Below are 20,950 nucleotides of genomic sequence, written 5' to 3'. Positions count from 1 at the left end.
ATCTGGTGGATGGCAGGCTCTCCATGAGCCAGCAATGTGCCCTTGTCGCCAAGAGGGCCAATGGAATCCTGGGCTGCGTAGGGAGAAGTGTGGCCAGCAGGTCAAGGGAGGTCTTTCTCCCCCTCTACTCTGCACTGGTGAGGCCACAACTGGAATACTGCATCCAGTTCAGGGCTCCCCAGTTCAAGAGAGACAGGGAACTACTGGACAGAATCCAATATAGGGCAACTAAAATGATTAAGGGATTAGAGCACCTCCCCTACGAGAAAAGACTGAGAGAGCTGGGACTCTTTAGTCTGGAGAAGAGAAGGCTGAGGGAAGACCTTATTAATGCTTACAAGTATCTCAAGGGTGGGTTGAAGGAGGAGGGAGCCAGACTCTTTTCAGTGGTTCCCAGTGAGAGGACGAGGGGCAATGGGCACAAGTTGGAACATAAGAAGTTCCACTTGAATATGAGGAGAAACTTCTTCACAGTGAGGGTGACAGAGCACTGGAACAGGCTGCCCAGGGAGGGTGTGGAGTCCCCTTCTTTGCAGATTTTCAAGACCCGCCTGGATGCTCCTGAGTAACATGCTCTGAGAAGCTCTAGGTAATCCTGCTTTAGCAGGGGAGTTGGACTAGATGATCTCTATGGTCCCTTCCAACTCTAAAAATTCAGTGAAATTCAGTGAAAAACCATCACTGCAGCGCGCTTGAGTCGAGAAGCTGTGCTGGTGAGTGAGCTGTCAGCCCAGCTGAAAACTAGGGCTTGAAACAGCCACCTCCAGGGCTACAACATATCACTCCCCAAATCTGGAACAGAAGACTCATGGTCTACAGCTGAGGACAAAGGGGATGACCATGGATGCCAGGGAGTGATTACAGTTTTGGTCTGTGCTTCAGGAAAGATGAGAAGCTGAAGACAGCCTCTCACTGTCTAAAGGCTCAATGTGCAGATAGCATCTTCTCAAGCTTGCAAGGTCAAGGATGAGCCAGCTCCCAGGCACGACGCTGGTTTTCGTTGTCACCTCCACACCAATACCTGGACATGCAACACAACTGCTGCTTTTCTGGTTCTTGCTTGCTAAAGGCCCTGCATCATGGCCAAGATTACTCAGGGCTGTACAACCCCCAGCAACAGCAGGAAGAGGAGAAATCCCTCAGCTACACTCCAGCTTGGCTGTGATTTGTCACCTTGTACCGGCCCTTGGGGCTAGCTCCGACAGACCCCGCTTAGCTTAAAGACTGGTGGAGCAAAGCATGGGAAGAGACACCCTCCCATGGGAGAGCTGAGAGCCTTCAGCCCTTTCTGGGTCAAAGAGCTGCCTGGGAGACATCTGGGATGATGTCAGACCATCTGGGTACCTTTTAGAAGGAATCTGAGTCCCCATGACATTTCCCCACAGTCTCTTGGTTGTTTGAGGAGCAGGATGAGGGGGAAGCCTGGCTACCCCAAAAAAGCCGTGCAGTTCAAAGGGAGACAATGTGTGGTTGTTAGATGCCACGGCGTTGCCAGACATTGACCCTGCTCTGAAGCAAGGGGGAAATTCAAGCACCTCATTATAATGCACATCCCAAGCCCACGTATTCACATTTTCCATTGCCTGGGAGCACTTGTAAGTGCTTCATCCCAGGCCCACATCCTCTGTGCAAGCTTCATGCCAGCCCATTAAAAAACAAAAAAATAAAATAAAATTTTAAAAAAATCAAATAAAATAAAAAGACTTTCAGTTCATGCTGAACCCAGTTCTGTATGGACAGTGGCTCCCTGCAGCACTGCAGCCTTAACTCTCTTGGAAACAGCTTCCAGATATAGAGGGAGTTCTCCCAGCACCTCTGAGCTCACTTGGCAACCCTCAGCTGCACCCTGCACGCCCAAACACAGCTGGCATCTGCCCTGGCAACAGCTGGGCAGCGAGACACCGATGCCAGGGACACAGCTCCTTTCCAGCTTCGGGGAACCGCGTGGGCTCCAGATGAGTCAGCCCCAAAGAGCGTGGCAGAGAGGACAGCATTCACCACCAAAGCCTTTGGAAAGCAGTACCCACCAGCTGAAAAAGCTGACCTCCTTGTTCAGTCTGCAGGTAACAGACACGGGACCACCTGCAACCATCTGGCACAACTAGAAGACAAAATTTCACTAGGCTTTGTTTTGTCCTTCCAGATCCCCCGGTGAGAGGCCGTATTTGACAAGAAAGGAGCTAAGGCACAAGAGGTAAACTCAAAGGGAATTAGGGACCCACAGCTCTGTTCAAGGGCTCACAAAACAGACCTCCAACAGTGAAAGGAGAAAAGTACAAGTAAATATGTTGTTTGGCAAAACACTCCCTCCCGTTCAATACCTTCTCCCTCCCCTTCAATATCCTCTATGCTTTGGTTCACATCTTTCCTCTTCTAAACATGCACAGGCAGCTGATTAAAAGGTCCAGAGCTGGCTTTTCTAAGCTACAACAGCCATATCTGGTCAAATCTGCCCATAGTCTGTCAGAGGGATTAATGCTGTGACTTAAGGGATGGTTGGCATTAGTGTCACACCTGAAATGTGCTATGGAGGTCAGCCAAACCATAGACTTGGTTTGGGATCCAGGGGCCAAGAGAAACACGGTGTGAGCTCCACTGCCCTTTTACAGGGAGAAGCTGAGGTACAGAGAGAGCAGAGGTTTGGGCAGCATCATTCCCACCGAGGACTGAAGCCACATCTTGTGAATTTTGCTTTCCTCTGTGTCCCAGTTCCCTTTCTGCCCACGTAACGCAGATCACATGCCAGTTGCCAGCAACAGGGACTTTTGTACCAAAAAAATGGGCTTTAACCCAGAAGTGTATCCTTGGAATTTTTTTTTTAAACCTTCCTTCATCCCCTTCTTGTGGGGGACAATCTGCCCTTTCTTCCTCTGCAGGGAGCATCGTGCAGTTCAGGAACTGCAGCTCACCCTCTCCCTGTCAATGTATCTTTGTGCTCTCTTCCCAGCAGACACTGATCGTGTAACCAAAGAAAACTCCTTCACAATTCTGGACAACAAGCATTTTGTTTTACGCTGACACTGGCCTGTGACAAGAGGGAGTTTGGTTGTAGAGCTCTGGACAAATAAAGGTCTGTCTCCAGTCTATGGTCCTGTATCTCCTGCCTGAACATCACGGATCCCTCACGAGTAACTTCAACATTGCTGACTCCCTTCGAAAAAGTTGCTTTGTAGTTTCCCTGCCTGCAAAAGAAATTCTTCATCATTTAGAACAACTGTTTCTATTGCCTCTTCTGAAAAAAGATTTTCCACTTAAGACTGAGTAAAACCACTTTGCTCCGCATTCATCCGGAGCATTTAAACACCAGATTTCTGCTCTCAGTTGGAGATAAAACCATCTCCAAGGATGTGGACAAGTTTCGCTATCAGTTGGGGTAACCCACTTCTCTAGCACCCAACAGCACGGCGAGGATAAAGACATAAAAAACTGCAAGATGTTCTGATTTCTCAGGAGGTGGAGTTTCATGTGTCCAGAGGGCAGAGTAGATGCTAAGCCTTTGCAATCCCACTGCAACATTGAGGGTATAAATAAATGCCTACACAAAGATTTAAGGAGGCAAGTTCTTATCAGCACCAAGCATCGTTACTTGCAGTCCTTATCAACAGCGCAGTCGGGATTGCAGTTGGAGCAGTGAACTTTTCTGTATAACAAGTCAAATGGAGAAGCTGAAGGGCTGCCCAACAGAGGCACACTGAAATAACCCCACTGGAAACAAGGGGGCTGCCCGGGCAGACAGCCAGACTGACACAGCAGAGCACGAAGGCCACATTCTTCCCTTGTGCTCAGCTCATTTTCAGTGGCATTGCATCCCATAATGTGCCAGTCAGACGCTCAAACCCCCCGCCCTCTCAGCACGACTAACAATTTCCATGGAGCTAGCAGCCAAAAAGGTCAACGCCAAGGGAGATGTGCCCCATCTCCTCAATGCAGAGCTTGACATCTCTCCCTCTGCCCATCCTCAGAAGATGGGAGTTAGTCCCAGTGCATGGAAACTTCCAGCAATTCAGGAATTTCATTCTCTGTCAAACTTATCAGCCACCGACAGTGCTGGGAAGAGTTGACATAGGACAAGAGGAAATGGGCACAAACTTGAATGTAAGAAGTACCACCTAAACATGAGGAGGAACTTCTTGACTTTGAGGGTGGCACTGCCCGGGAACAGGCTGCCCAGGGAGGTGGTGGAGTCTCCTTCTCTGGAGACATTCAAAACCCACCTGGACAAATTCCTCCGCAACCTGCTCTGGGTGGACCTGCTTTGGCAGGGGGGGTTGGACTGGATGATCTCCAGAGGTCCCTTCCAGCCCCATGTGGTTCTGTGACATGCACAAGAGACTGTCCACAGCACATCCCCTAAATTTCAGCAACCATTAGCTGCTACGTTATGCAGCAGAAGGTGGGTTGAGACACAGGTTGTGATGCTCTTCATGTTGATTAGCCTCCATTCTTCATCATATAGCCACTCTCTCACAGCAGGTGCCTCAACAGTCAGAAGCCTGACAAGTTTGCAGGCTTCTAGCCCCTCTGCAGAACATCCTACCTGGATGTGTAACATGCTAGGAAAGATGTGTTGCTCCTTCATGAATAGATGTTTCCTCTCCACAAAGAAAAGATCCATGCTACTTCACCCAAGAAGATATTGTATCATTCCTACTCAGGGAGGAGTTGTTATTTCTCCATGAAAAGGAGTGCTGTACTTCCACAGAGGTGAAGTATCTGTTTTCCCTCTGCAGACACTATTGACTCTAGGCTGTGACTCCATAGTTCTCCATGAAAAGGAGTGCTGTACTTCCACAAAGATTAAGTATCTGTTCTCCCTCTGCAGAGGCTGTGACTCTAGAGCGGGCACAAACTTGAATGTAAGAAGTACCACCTAAACATGAGGAGGAACTTCTTGACTTTGAGGGTGGCACTGCCCGGGAACAGGCTGCCCAGGGAGGTGGTGGAGTCTCCTTCTCTGGAGACATTCAAAACCCACCTGGACAAATTCCTCCGCAACCTGCTCTGGGTGGACCTGCTTTGGCAGGGGGGGTTGGACTGGATGATCTCCAGAGGTCCCTTCCAGCCCCATGTGGTTCTGTGACATGCACAAGAGACTGTCCACAGCACATCCCCTAAATTTCAGCAACCATTAGCTGCTACGTTATGCAGCAGAAGGTGGGTTGAGACACAGGTTGTGATGCTCTTCATGTTGATTAGCCTCCATTCTTCATCATATAGCCACTCTCTCACAGCAGGTGCCTCAACAGTCAGAAGCCTGACAAGTTTGCAGGCTTCTAGCCCCTCTGCAGAACATCCTACCTGGATGTGTAACATGCTAGGAAAGATGTGTTGCTCCTTCATGAATAGATGTTTCCTCTCCACAAAGAAAAGATCCATGCTACTTCACCCAAGAAGATATTGTATCATTCCTACTCAGGGAGGAGTTGTTATTTCTCCATGAAAAGGAGTGCTGTACTTCCACAGAGGTGAAGTATCTGTTTTCCCTCTGCAGACACTATTGACTCTAGGCTGTGACTCCATAGTCACCTTCTCCCATGGCTCTGGTCTTTTTTCCTTGAACTGTGATAGCTCTTACTTCTAGATGCAATTTCTTCATTTTCATCTCCAGTGAGTGAAGGATGGTGACAATGTTGGAGCAAAGACCCAGCAGTTGTGCTCAGTGTTAGCATTAAGCAATACAAGAGCACTTAATTGTTCTTTAAGAAGAACAAACTTGCCTTTTCTCCCACCTGAGAGTCAGCCACAGACCTCCAACACCTGCTCCCCTTCCCATTTTCCCTATTTCCAAATTCCCTCAGCATCTACAGCTCCAGGATCCCCACTCCCTCCTGCACATCTCTGCCTCCAACCCTTCTCCTGCCCACCTCCATCCCAAGCCACTGCCTCAGACATGAGCATATGGCCAAGACTTTGCCCAAAACTCTGCAGAGAAGAGAGCAGATGTTTGGGAGAAGATGAAGTCACTACATCAGGGGTAACTATCCAAGCAAAAGCTCTCTCCTCGTGACACAGATAGTATCGTACCATTCATTCCTAGAGGGCCTCAAATTACATCGTGTGGACCACAGAGTCGGAACTGCCCGTGAGCACCATTTGATGACTTCATACAGTAATATAACATGGAAGAACCTCACTCCAGCAAGCTTCTATGTGAGGTCCCACAGGCACTTCTGAGCTTCAACTGCTCTTCACAGTTAGAAACACACTGTCCCAGTTGGGCAATGCAGAGCACACATCCCGTATCAGGGTGAAGGGGTATTTACTTGGAAACAGCAGCGTTGTTGCAAGCAGTGTTAGACTAATAGCTTAGGTCTTGGCAAAGACCAGGTGTCTTTTAGACTTCGGGAGGGTCACATACAGCCAAAAGCCCTGCTAAACACCCAGCAAAACAGACAAGACTCTGCAAAGAGACAAGCACAGACAAAGAAAATAACCTACCTAAGTTCACATAACAGATCCAGGATGAAAACAGGAACAGAAGCCAGCTCTGGCTTCCAGGTATTGCTCCAGCAACTGGAAAAATACAATTTCAGCTTGGAAAGGACTACTAAAAAACCCCAGATCTATAGCTTCATGGACTTGCATGTGAATGCCAGAGCTTTGAGCATACTAATAAGCTTTAACGGTTCTGACCAGGCCCACCTGGGGCCTCCAACCACACTCCTACCCATTTAAGCTCCAGTCTGGGCCCTCAGTCCCAGTCTGAGCCTCAGACCAAGAGTTATGCTGTGGCTGGTTGTAGACTTCAATGACCTTGATCCCTGGACTGACTTCCCAGCTTGATTTAGCAGCTTCCTTTTCACCATGGACTTGTCTGGTGATCACTGGGCTGTGTCTTTCACTTCAGTAGCACCTGTTTTCAATTCCTCCTTTGATGAATTCAACAAAGGTCTCACTGAAGCTTTTGGGAGAACTCTCAGGTCTTCACAGGGTTTCAGTTTGAGTCTCAGCAACGTTTCCATGCCATACTCTGCTTTTGCATCCTATTTATTCTGAACCCAATGAAAGGACTTGCCATTTGTAGGTAGGATGGGGTCTTCCTGGGAAATTCTGTCTCTACTTCTACTGCCTCAGCATGGAGCAAATCAGCTGGGGATATGCTGGTTGTTAGTCCTGAGACCAGAAGCAGATTCTCCTTGTCCTGAGTATCTGAGGGCATCTTGCTCTGAAGGTTTCTTGTTTCTCTGTATAATCCTGTCATTATTTATAAGTTCTAGGTTTTGGGGAAGGCAGATTATTTTGCTGCATGACAAGTACTTGCTTGTACTTTCCAAGAAAGATAAGTCTTTCTTGGAAGCTGGGTAATTAAAAGTCTATTTGGATCTGATGTCTTATTTACTGCAGTAGATCCTATATTCCGTGTTCACACCTACGGAGAGGACTGAGATGAAACTGCTGTTGTGTATTCCCAAGCACGAGGGATCTGCATGAAGTTGTTGGGGCTGGAGACACTGCATAGAGTGTCTCAGTTCACTCAGGCTGTTGTTTTCCAACAGAAATGGAAAAGCTGACAAATCTTTCCTCTTCACAGTAGCTTTAAACTCACTAAAGTCTGTAATTAGAATTAGCATTTTTTCCAAAGTCCCCGTGCGATTTAAGGCAGTTCTCCTGGGCAGCAGCCATTATTTGGACTTGTAGTCAACAGGCTCACAGCCAGGTCGGCAGCAAGAGTTTGGAGTGAGAACATCGAGTGTTTGGGTGCTTTCCTGCTCTCTCACCACCCTGAAACTATGCAGAGGGAGTCTGTGTGCTGAGGGGCAGAGGTCTGGGGACATGTGTAAGGCACTCAGGCCCTCAGAAGGGCTTAGACAGGGTGGGTCACACATCAAGGGTACCGACAGCATCCCTTGGATGGATGCAAGCAAATAAACTGAAGCATTGGCAAATATGCCACAGGTCCCAAGCAAATAAACTGAAGCATTGGCAAATATGCCGCAGGTCCCAGCTTCAGGTGAGCTCCTCCTAGCCCAATTAACCAAAGAAAATTACAGCCTGGCACGCTCCCCTTGACAAGTTGCCAGGCTTGTGGTGTAGCCAACTCTCTAACTGAGTGTGTGGGCATTTACTGCCCGTGGGAAATGTAAGGTGAAACAAATCTGCGGTTGAAACAACTACATTTTACTGTGTGTCTGTAAAAACATCTGCAAATCCATCCTCTTGTGGATGCGGTCACAGCTTGGAACATGCTTGTTCCATAACACTCAACAGTGGGCTGATAATGGTCCTTCTTCACCATGTTTAGTGAAGCAGGGGATAATCGTGGTCATCACAAGCTGGTGAACTTCTGACTGGCTCCTCTTTCTCCTAGTTATACCAATGTCAAACTTCTATGTCCCCCTCCATATCTAAAGCCAAAGGTACCATAAAAAACCATGGGTCAGACGGCTCAAATGACAAATAATTTTGATTTTCAGTAAACCTTGCAGATGTAACCCGTTCCCCAGGCTCTTTGGGCTCCTGTTAAAAGCAACTATTCTGCACAGAACTTACTGTCTCTTTGCAAATGAAAGAAAAAAGCTTTTGAGGACAAAACCACTATTTTCCTTGCCAGTGGGACAGCAGTAATGAGCTTTGGGCTCCTGTTAAAAGCAACTATTCTGCACAGAACTTACTGTCTCTTTGCAAATGAAAGAAAAAAGCTTTTGAGGACAAAACCAGTATTTAAGACAGCTGTAGTGACGTGCAAAGTCTTGAACACAAGAGAAAAATTTTTATCATGAAGCTCAAGAGTTTTCTCTTCCTGACCTTTGTCTCCCTGCCAGTGCTAGGTGGTGACTGCTGCAAAGGCCCAGATTCTCAGTGGAGGTGAAGTGCTGTGACACAGATGACTCTGCTAGACATTACCAGAGTGCAGAGGTTGTAAAAACTGCAGAAGGAATATGTACATTAGCTGATGTTCCCCACAAAGTTAATATATGTCTCCGTGATGTGAGGGTTATGTCTCAAGGGTCTCAATGAGGGGAGACCTTATTGCTCTCTACAACTCCCTGAAAGGAAGTTGTAAAGAGGTGAGGGTTGGTCTCTTCTCCCAAGTAACAGGTGATAGGACAAGAAGAAACATCCTCAAGTTGTGCCAGGGGAGGTTTAGATTAGACATTAGAAAAAAAATTTAAACTGAAAGGGTTATCAAGCATTGGAACAGGCTGTCCAGGGAAGTGGTGGAATTGTCATCCCCAGAGGTATTTAAAAGACGGATAGACGTGGTGCTGAGGGACATGGTTTAATGATGGTTTTTGTCAGTGTTAGGTTGATGGTTGGACTCCATGATCTGAAAGGTCCCTTTGAACCTAGATGATTCTACGATTTGATTTCAGCTGGTCAACCAGTCTTACTATATGTGTTTGCAACTGGGTCTGGACACCTTCTTGCTTCAAAGACTGATATATCTTAGGAAGAAAAGGATGGCATGAACAGATAAAAATTCATGTAGGGAAAGGAAAACCTTGGGAGAGGAAAAGAACAAATGACTCACAATTAGATTGTGGGAACTTCAGGCTGCATGAAATCCTGACCTCATTTGACTCACTTTGCCACTAACTCCATGAAGGCAGGTGACAAGAGTACAAAACCTCCTTGGGTTACTATAGAAAAGGGGGCACGGCTCATTTCTCATAAACAAGCTTCTCATTCTTGCTTATACAACCCTAAAAACTGTCCTTTGCCATAGTTAGTGCAGCTGACCTGAAAGCACGCTCTTTACAAGCGCTGACTGTATTTTTAGCTGACCTTGCATGTGACTCAGTAGAGAGAAATGACAGTCCCCTGGGAATTCCCAGCTCTCTACACACCACCACAGATCACCACAGCTGCAGGAGTCTTAGAGAAAAGAAGAAAAGGAGGCATTTCCTCTGCTCAGATGTAGCCTGCCACCAGGGGACGTGTCTGTAATTTAACAAACATCTTAATAACAACAACAACTGGGTAAAAAAGGCCACTGAGCAGACATGGGTCATGGCTGTAACTGATCATACTTTCTTAGTGTACCAAAAGAGGCGTATTATTCAGCCAGTCCTAGCTTTTGGTCTTTCCTTGACTAATCTGTGTGTGGGGTTTATGTTTTAGGTCATAATTCCAAGAAGATCCATTTTCTGGAGCAGTTGAAATCAGAGGAACATAAGCGCTTCCTGCACATAGCACTCCTCCAGTGGTTCTCCATAAAAAGACTATATCTGAGAGAACAGGGAAAAAATTAGGTATACCTCAACAAAGGTTCTGCCTAGACACTTGTCTCACTTCAGGCTCAAGAGGCACCTATTTGTAGCTAATTAACCAGAGATTCACGTATGTTTAGCAGTAGGAGCTGGCTAAGCTATGAAGTAGACCTTCAAGGGTTAATCCCTGGCCATGTTGTTTCTTGCAAGTGTATGAAAATGAAACACTAACATGCTCAGGAGGAGAATAAAAGCTTTCATAGTGCAAGGTTAATCTGCTGACCCAAGGCACTACTTGTGCAGCTCACACTAGCACCAAAAGCCCTTCAGATTCTTAATCTCCCTGGTTCAGGGCTGTATCACTTACTGTTGGTTTTCAGCATGCAGGACTGGGGCATTTGTGCAGTATTTGTTTATTCTGCCAGGCAAGGCAGACATTTTCCAGCAGAAGGATAACAGAAAGCCAAGTGCCAGGCTCTGTCCGCAGGAATTTGTAAAGATTCAAAGGCATCTTCATTCAAAACTTCATTCAGCACGTTACTAGATATGTTTGTTAACAACTCTCTGTTTGCTACTCCAGTCACTGGGGAAGATAATTAGGAGCTGTAAAAGTCATACTCCAATTTAGCTCACAGTGGAGATAATTTGATTTAATAGGGGACACAGCTTCTAAATTAAGATTTATGATCACTATTAAAACTAGATAGTAAAGTTTTACAGAAAGAGAGAGAAAGGCACAAATACCTCCAACGTCCTTGTTCAAAGACAGAAAACTGTCCCAGAATGACCACAGACTGTGTTTTCAAGGGTATTTGGGCAAGTGTTGGTGGCCAAGGAAACAAAAAAAGGCTCTCAACCACTGGTGGCCAAGGAAACAAAAAAAGGCTCTCAAATAACCACGCTTCCAGAAATATCAGCATGTTCTAGGAAAGCAACCAATTATAGCTCCTTAGCTGGCCAAGATACAAATTGAAGCCATTGGCCTTCAGTCATTCTAGTAGAGTTACACCATCACACCATCCATACAAGCTGAAACTGCCCCATATTGGTGTCAACCTGTGTGGCAAGTGTCACTTTCCGCTGTCATTAGCTCAGCCATGGTGAGAAAGTAGAAAGTAAAGATGCGGCCGTTCAACAGAGAGAAGCCAACTAACCTCTCCACATCTCACGTCTGTGGGGCAAGTCTTCAAATGGAAGGAAACAATACTAACCCTACCAGGGCTTTTCTCCTTTTCTGTACAGGTGTATAAGATGGAAACTGGATTTACCTCTCCAGTGAGAGTGCAGACCTGAGATATACCTGCCAAATCATTCAGAACAGAAATGAAGTCTTAATTCACCTCTGCTTTACGTTTAGACTGGTAACACTGTGCTGAGAGAAAACAGTACGTTCCCCCAGACACGGTGCCCTTCCAAGCCAGCTACTTGGCTCCTGAACAGCAGATGGTTTCCATCTGTCCAGCTAGGAGAACTGAAGAAGCAAAAACATTTAGGCACCAGCCTAATTTCAAGCATTGGTGATGTGCCCTTCAGCTTGGTGTGTTGGCTTGTGTTAAGATCTATGCCCTGGAAAAATGTCTGACTCTGACTTGTAAATGGGAAAAACTGACCTTTCTTTCAACAGAACCCACTGAGTTACACGTTGCTAAGGTTTTTGCCAAGGTAATTTAAAGACAGCAGTACCTTCTCTCTGCTGTTAAGTTGGATACAATGGTCTGCTGAATGCACTTTCCTGGGAATTCTCTTTAGCCTGCCTTTCTTCAAACTGCTCAGAACAGAACTGCCCAGGACAATCCTACCTGCAGCATCCTAGCTCTGTTTTGACACACTGACCTTTTTTACAGAGCGATGAAGTCCTCTGCACTCCCTGTTCCCATCCCGTTCTCACTAACATGATCATTTCTCATTGCAGGTAAATGGTCTCACCTTGAGGTTTCTTCACAGCCTCCTCTCACCTCAGACATAGGATACATGAAGAACCCATCTGGTGAGATGAAGCCTGAACCAAGCTCTCTGCAACCTTACAGCCCACCAGTCTATAATAAATGCAAGGACCTCACCTGTTTCAGTTTCGTTCCCACCATGGAAGCGCTGCTGTCAAGCACAAACACCACGTTCTTTGGCAAAGGAGGAAGATCTGTGGGGGCGAAGTAGTGGACGAAATATCCATTAAGAATCTGTGGAAGAGCAAGGAAGTCAAGAATTGAAGGTAGGTCATGATGCAATGTTCCACACACATCATTATGGGATATTTGGTTGGGCACACCCCATTCTGCTTTCAGTGTCTGTGTCTACATTGGAGGGGGCCTACAGGAGAGGTGGAGAGGGACTCTTTATGAGGGAGTTGAGCGATAGGACGAGGGGTAATAGTTTTAAACTAGAAGAGGAGAAATTTAGATTAGATATTAGGAAGATATTAGGAAGAAATTCTTTACTGTGACGGTGGTGAGACACTGGCACAGGTTCCCCAAAGAAGCTGGGGATGCCCCATCCCTGGACACCTGGTCTAGTGGGAGGTGTCTCTGCCCATGTCAGGGATGTTGACAAGGTCCCTTCCAACCTAAACCATTCTATGATTCTATATGAGGTCTCCTTGGTGTCCCTCTTAATTCTGGTCCCTTGTTTATCCAAACTGGAGGAGCCTTCTGGAGCTCTCCACACCTCCTTCCATGGTGGACATTGGGGTTTCCTTCCAAACACAGTAAGGACATAACCTGTGTACTCAGGAATCAGGACCACAGCACACATCTGGCCTTGTATCCAGATATATACAGCCAGTATATTGAGAAACTCAAAAGCAGATACAAAAAAGAAACTCAGTGAAGGTACCTGTGGTTTTTAAGTCCATCTTGTGGCTGCCAATGGAATGGTTTTATTTTGGAGAGTTCTTACAAGATGGAGAAGTAGCCTTCACTTGGATAACATTTTCTAGGACATTCAGAGCATGCAAGGAAGTTGAACCATCTCAGGTACAGTTAATAAAACAGAAAAGATGAGTCATGTGTACAGTACCTGAACATCCCCAACACTCAGCTCCCTGTTGACATCATATCTAATTATGAAGTCTCCCAAAATGCCATTTCGGGCGATCCTGGTTTGCTCAACAACACTGGGATTGAACGTAACTTTAGCTAAGGTTTTGGTATGTCCAATTACAGTAGAAGGAGGAGGAGAAACATCACCTGTTGAGATAAAACCACGATATTACAAGGTTTTTCCCACTGTCTCACAGATGTCTAGGCACAGCACACACAGTATTACCATGGAGTCAGGTCAACTAGCATAGTTACATACTGAGATTAAAGATTCACCTCACCATTGATAAAATAAGAACTCAATAACCTGTGGGACTTGGTGAGAACCCTGTGGGGGGCAGAGCCGACAGGTCTTGAAAATCAGCTGAAGGAGGGAGTCTTGTGGTGGCAGGACAGTCCTATTTTGGCTCAAAATTGCAGATAAATGGCAGACAAATAGGTAGATAAATGACTTCAGCACAGAATCTTGAATGCGGTGCCCAGAGTGAGACCTTTTGCTTAATTATCCATGAAATTAATATTAAAGTTGTCACCCCTAAGTATGACAATGAGCAAAAAGAAGAACATACTGAACATATACGACTATAGCACCTGACTCGCCACCCAAATCATGCTAAAATATCACCCCAGGGAGGGGCTCAGATAAGGTTAGCATATAAAGGACAATAAGGAGGGTAGCTGGATGAGAGATCTCTCCAAGGGAGAAGAAACTTGAGATGTAGAAGAAACAGTCAATGGGCTGTGCTCCTCTTCCCCTACCAAGCCAGGGACACCTTCTTGGTAAGCATTGTGCCTTCGCCTTCACCTCTTGATGAAGAACTCCCAGATTAGCATTTATTCACTGACTCATTTATTCATCTACTCATGTATTCATCTATTTTGCTAGCGTTATTGTAGTATATTTCCCCTATCACAGCAGGCGCATTTATCAACAGCAATTTTGAACTGTTGTATCTGTCACTTCAATAAATCATTTATCTTCACAGCTTTGTGATGCTGTCTCAGTGAAAGCCCTCCTCAGGGCTTTGAAACAGGCAAAGGCTGAGTTGTCTTAGAGCCCTCAGCTCTGAAAAGGAACCGTTTCAGTGACAGCCCTTGGTAGAGCCCTGAAACAAAAACAAGACTAACACCCTTTTAACACCACGTAACCCCTCCCCTCTAATTATAAAGTGAAAGCAACAATGCCATGCTATCCGGGGTATAAATGTTTAGACAAAATTCCTGTGCTCACTTCAGTTTGGAAGTCCCTGAACTCAAAGGCCAGATATTCTCTGTGTGACTGTAAACTGCTTTCTGGGTGAACACACAACTTCAGACACGTATGTGGTATTTATTCCACTCAAATCTAGCCATCTAGAATGCAAATCCTCTACCTGAGATCCTGCCAGTCGGTGCAAATATGACTCATTTGACCTGTTTAACCATTTCCTCTAGGATTAGATGAATCATACGGCAGATTTCTCCCTATAGATTATAAAGAGTTCTTGAGGTGACTCGTTCAGAAGAACTGTAGGCATGTGAGGTGGGACTGATCTGAGTAGTTGATCACTTGATCTGACAAGCATCTTAGGTGTAATGTCTACATCTGAACGAGTCATCTTAACTGCCTTTATGTTCAGCAAAGAGTTATCAGGGTTGTTTCTAGAATTTCAGTCTTACTGATTGAGATAAAATCCAGCACTTGGTAGTGCAGCCGTGCAAACTGCACCCCTGAGATGTAACTCACCCTAATCTCCAAGAGCCCTTCCTGAGTCAATGAAGAGAGTTGCACATTTTGGAGAAAGACAACCATTTAAGTCTGAGGCACCCTGGAGGAACCTCTGCTTGTCTTGTTAGCTGTGTTCATTTGCTAAAGTTGAGGGATACAGAGATTCGTCGTCTCTCTGCATGGCCAAAATCCCACCTTCCACTCTTCTGCTGTGCCAACTGTTCATTCCCTCTGAACTCTATAAGGACCCTTACATGAGACTGAGCAAAGGTCAGAGTTGGCCTCAAACTTCCCCAGATTTTGAGGGTTTTCCCCCTAATCCTAACCAGCTATTGAACACACCAAAATAGATTCTCAACTGAAGTTCTTCTTCGGTGCTTCAACTCCCACAGTGATTATTCCAACTCATGGGATTAGAATTGGTGGGAATGAGCTGCTTAATTACACTGGCGGGGGAAGGATGTTGCAAATCTTTGCCAAAAGTGGCCCAAGAAGTCTGTGGGATGGCCAGGAAAAGAAAATATCAGTGAGATTCTGTTCCAGATTCAGTTCCAGTTTAGGTGTTCACAATGAGAGTACCTACATCTGAGCTTATTTTTCAGGCTCCCGTTATGCTCAGTGGAGATCAGGTCAAGGGTGTCAGGGGAGATGGGAATGATACATCTTGCCAGACATAGACATCTGCTTTAGGATAACTAACAATTATTGCCAGACATAGACATCTGCTTTAGGATAATTTTAATTATGTGCTATACCCCATTAACAATACTATTCACAATGACAAGGTGCAGGCACTCTTGGGAAGCTCTTCTCCATGGGTTCCTTTAACACTGTCTATATAACATAGAGTGACACTTCTCCACCTCTGTAAAGCACTTTGAGCAGCATTAGAGGAACACAACGTGACATCTGCACGCAACATTGCACACAATCCACTTCACATCCAGATCCCACGGTGATTTACAAAATCAGATACATATGATTATGTCCATTTAACAAGTAGGAAAATGGAGACACAGAGTGGATACCTAATTCACCTGACTTCCCACAGCTCAAAGTCCATAGAAATGCCAGGACTAGGGTTCTTGTGGGTTTATAAAATGATTATCCATTTATTCTAAAGTACCATGTACAATGTCGATTCCTTCAGGCAAAGGAATAAAAGTAAGAGTCATAAATTAATAGCACTCTAGGATGTTACTTCCCTGTTGATTTGGCTTTACTTTTACAGCCATAGAATCATAGAATCATATGGGGCTGGAAGGGACCTCTGGAGATCATCTAGTCCAACCCTCCTGCCAAAGCAGGTCCACCCACAGCAGGTTGTGGAGGAACTTGTCCAGGTGGGTTTTGAATTTTTCCAAAGAAGGAGACTCCACCGCCTCTCTGGGCAGCCTCTTTCAGTGCTCTGCCACCCTCACAGGAAAGAGGTTCCTTCTCACTTTTAGGTGGAACTTCTTATACTCAAGTTTGTGCCCATTTCCTCTTGTCCTGTCCCTGGGCACCACCGAAAAAAGACCAGCCCCATCTTCCTGGTACCCTCCCTTTAAGTATTTGTATCCATTGATTAAATCCCCACTAAGTCTTCTCTTCTCCAGACTGAAAAGACCCAAGTCCCTCAGCCTTTCCTCATAGGAGAGATGCTCCAGGCCCTTAATCATCTTTGTGGCCCTTGCTATTGCCTTTGTAGCCATCCTGTGAGTGTCTTCTGAATAGACAAGGCACAAGACTGTACTACTGAGGCAGGGAAAGGTTTTCTCATAGGCCCAACTTCGACACAAATAAATTATAACTGGAGGACCTGGAATGTGAAACAAGCTCATAAGTAGAAGTTTTAACTAAGGAGGCTGAAGATAGATATTACTCAATTTCCGTAATGTCAAGAATTGACTCTGCATCCTGGCTTCCCTGACTATGCCAATTCGAATCCATCTATCCTGACAGATACAGAGAGAGAGGTCCCAGCCAGTACATTGGAATCACTTAAGGACACTAGTGTTGGACCTTAAAGGCAGTCCACAATCATTATAAAGTGATTACCTAGAGCTTTGACATTTTTTTCTAAAAACTGTGTACAGTTCAGACTTATTCTGGCAAAGAAAAGTCATAAATCAATAGCTCTATAAGACTTTACCTCAATCCTGATTTGTTTTCACTTTTATAGCTGCCCTTTGATCTCATGAATCAACAGATGTAATATGTTTTTAATATACAAAGCATCAGATTTGTTTGTATTGGCCTTCCTGGATTTTCCATCTGTCTTCTACCACTTCCAAAATTCCCTTTAACTGTCAGTGTGTGAGAAATGGCCAGAATTCATAGAAATAGCTTAACAGTTCATTTATATTTTCTAATCTATTTGAGGGTTTCACATTGCTTTTCCTCAGCTGCTGAAAAACAAGCCTTGTTGTGGGTGAGGCTGCCTGGCTCTGAAAGTCAGTCTCACACTGGAAACAGAAGGTGTCCCCTTATACCTCCCCTTATCTCTGGCTGTGGCTTTTGGACTTGACTTCTGTGTGTCTCTGCCAAAAGCACATTGATGGGTGAGCACAATATGCTGTGCCACAACAGCATGAGTTCCAGTCCTGGCATTTCTATGGACTTTTTCTATGGACTAATTCGAAATGAGCTGAGTTAGGTAGCCAATCCATGCCTCAGTTTCCCCACCTGTCAAACGGGCATAGTGACACGCATCCAGTTTTGGAAAGCACTGTGGAATCTAGACAGGATCATGTGCACCACATTGCATTCCTCTATTGCTCCTCAAAACATTATTTGGAGGTGAGACATGTCATCCCCTGTAACACAGACAGTGCTTCAGGAACCCCTGGAGAGGAGGTTTCCCAGGCTGCCTCATGTAGTCATTGTCAGTGACAAGAACAGCTGGGGAAGCTCCCCCATATTCTTCACAGCTACTCATCTCCCAGTTCCAGGACAGAACAAAAAATGCTCTGATAGAAAAGGTCTAAAATTACTTTATTTTGTCCTGAAATAACAGAAATCAGGTCTGAAAGTCAAGTTATCTAATTTATCCCGTGTTCCCACACCAAATCCCTTCCCATGACATGTTCTGGAAACACTCCAGACCTCCAGCAATGGAAACACAGTTCCTGCCTTTGCCAATCCTTTCCAGAGCATCACTTTTTCACTGTTAGACATTTTCAATGTCTAATTTCCATTTTTCTTTCTGGATTATAAACCCTTGACTTCTTATTCTTTCTCTTTTTGACACAGATAGCACGATATTATTTTCACTCCTTGCAGCAGCCTTTTGTATATTTGAATACACCAACTGTGTCTTCCCCTAGGTTTCTTTTTTTAGGCAGCACTTGAAATTTGGATCACAATTACTCTCCTCCATTTATCAGCCCAGTTCTTTTCAAACAAGTGACTGAGAGAGGAAAATCCATGAGATACTGCAGAGCACAGAGCATGGATGAGCTCCAGCGACTTGAGCTGGTCCATGCTCACACTGAGGTAATAAATAGGGCCTTTAGACAAACTTTCCACCAAATTCAGATAAAGAAGTAAACCCAGCAGGAAAAAGCATTTTTTGTATGAAACTGTCATCCTCACACGATGAACAAGTAGACCTAAATTATTTTGGAGACTGGCAGAGTCAGGATTGGAGCTCAAATGCAAAGTTCATCCTCCACTAACACGTGGAGACTTCTAGACAACTGTGGTAAGAAACAAAAACCTTTCTGAGACCTATGACTTTGAAGAGAAATAGCCATTCTCAAGCAGCCTGCTCTCTCCCTGCCCAAGTCCATGACTAGTTCTCACACCGCTGTGTTTGGAGGAATAGGATGAGGACAGTTATCCCTGAGCATGTTGGGTAGGACATCATTGAGAAAAAGGCTCCATTCTGAGGCCACCAGAGAAGGCCGAGATCATTGGCTTCAATGGCTCCTGTTTTTGGGGTTAGTATGTGACAGAAGACAACACCTGCACATGCCAAGAGATTATTTTCCAAAACTCACATGCCTAACATCTTCCTTTGGGAAAAATACAACTCCCAGATGGAACTGTGTATGCAGGAGTCACTGAGAAAGGAAATATCCTGGGAAGACCTGTCATCATTGTCTCTGCTCCATATTCAGAGAGGATGTAGGTAGGACTTTCCAAGATCCTCTATCTATAGCAAAGCACAGCTTGACTTTTCATAAATCACTGGAAATCTGTGTGGAACCAAGTCCAGTCTTGGGCCCCTACAGGCAAAAGCAGGCAGAATTGGACTCCTTACTTTTGGACATCTAAACTATTATTTTTTTTTTTTCATTAGTTTTGTTAACAGCATTTATTGCCACAATAAATGGGCATTTCAGTTATGATCACTGGTCACTGCTGGTGCCCATCATGTGGAGCTATTGATGGCTCCAGAGCCCAAGAGATTTGACTTTCAGCTTAATTTTCCTATCCTACACTGAATCTTCAGGATCAGGACTAGAAAAATATATCAATTTCTTATCCAGGTTAGTCAGAGTCAAAAGTATCTAAATGACTTGTGAAGCTACATCCCACCCTCAACAATGGTTTCAGAATGTCATTTAACTGATGACTTAATGTCACAACACACATTTCACCCAATACTCTCAAGGTAATTTATTAATACTTATCAAAATCTCATATTTCATCCATAACTGTGAGATACTACAGACATGTCTGTAGACACAGGAAATCGAGGAAGGGAGTTTCCATGACATACTCAAACCAGTCAGGCAGTACCATTTTCCACCGTGCAGGGCTCTGGTCCTTATTTGGTCTGTTTTTTAAGTCATGACTTCTCCTTTGGGGCACCACAGGTAACACAGCATGGCAGCACCTGCTCTGGCATCCTTTGCTGGCCACTTATTTACCATATTGCTGCCAAGCTTCCCAGTCAAATAATACTGAAGAGATTTAAGCCACAGGAATCTGAGAAGAGATCAGGCTCTGTCTTTTTCTTGGTTTGATCCCAAGTGCATCTGCCAAGCAGCCACTCTGACCTGGCACGCCATTTACCTGTCTTTCACTTAAAAACCCAGAGCCTTCTCTGGAGGTCACACTTTGTGTGCAGATCTCTTTAGTCCTTGGGTGTCAATATGAGCAAGAAGGCTTTGCAGGTAGGATCTAACGACTCAGATGTTTTGCTTTCTGGGCCAAGCTTGAGAGATGACAGCCGACTGGAGCACACTGGATTTCCAAGTGAAAGGCTCCTTGCCTTGGCCTTGCCCTCCCTAGGAAGATTCTTGTGGTTTCCATTTGTGTTTAGGAAGGCAGGAAGTTCGTGTTGTCTCCTCCGAATGTGATTGATTTTGCTGGCCAGAAGAGGTCACAAGCAATAAATCCCTCCTATCCAAAACAAGCCGTTCTTTTCTGCAACCCTTTTGCCAGTTTTGGGGTTTGTTTTTTTTTGGGGGGGGGTCTGGCTGCTGATAATGTCCTAATCTCCTCATCCTGCTTTAGATCAGAAAAAAGCTCAGCGAAGCTACTGAATTCATTAACCCTACACACTCATCTGAGTGGCACTCACCTGAGTGCCATGAAGACTCGATCCACATAGAAAGTGTCTACAACTGAATTCTGAGCAAGGATAAAGGGCAGGGAATCTGAGCTTCAGTCACGTCACCCACCCTGCAATGGGACATCTATTTTATAGACATTTTACCAGCTAGGGAGGATTACGGAATCCTAGAGCTCGGGCCCATTTTTAGATGAGCTGTTTCAAATCTGAAGCACGGTGCCAAGAACCATCAGTGCTCACAAATTGCCATTTGGACAGCAAGTTACAAGAGTTTTCCCCTGTATGTCATTTACGTATAGGAATTTCCATACGGTAGGAGACCAACAGTGTGTCTGCTCTGCTTAGTCGGCCTCTAACCTTGATCAATGCCAGATGTTTTGCAGGAAACCATACATCACAACGCGCTGTGATACTCCCCGACAGGTGAAAAAGGTTTCCTGTCCCTCCTGATGAGGGGCAGAGCGTGTTTATCACACAATGCATGGATGTACGGCAGAGAGACTTAATTAGCCTTGTGAGTCTTGACCTGAAGCTGGTCCAAGTCACTGAC

General features: G+C 45.2%; 1 protein-coding gene across 1 annotated transcript in view; it reads right to left on the bottom strand.

The window, feature by feature from the left end:
- ITIH5 (inter-alpha-trypsin inhibitor heavy chain family member 5) overlaps nucleotides 1-20,950 on the bottom strand; it is a 70,307-nt gene that overhangs the window by 32,112 nt on the left and 17,245 nt on the right. Inside the window, exons 6-7 of the mRNA XM_014949153.1 lie at nucleotides 13,164-13,333; nucleotides 12,212-12,328 (exon numbers count right to left, since the gene is read on the bottom strand). Of these exons, the coding sequence (XP_014804639.1) occupies nucleotides 12,212-12,328; nucleotides 13,164-13,333 (287 nt within the window). The remainder of the gene's footprint in view (nucleotides 1-12,211; nucleotides 12,329-13,163; nucleotides 13,334-20,950) is intronic.

This window comes from Calidris pugnax, unplaced genomic scaffold (assembly GCF_001431845.1).
Source record: "Calidris pugnax isolate Ruff unplaced genomic scaffold, ASM143184v1 scaffold125, whole genome shotgun sequence".
Lineage (NCBI taxonomy): Eukaryota > Metazoa > Chordata > Aves > Charadriiformes > Scolopacidae > Calidris > Calidris pugnax.
The sequence above is the reverse complement of the archived record's forward strand: the minus strand, read 5'-3'. Positions and strand labels throughout refer to the sequence as shown.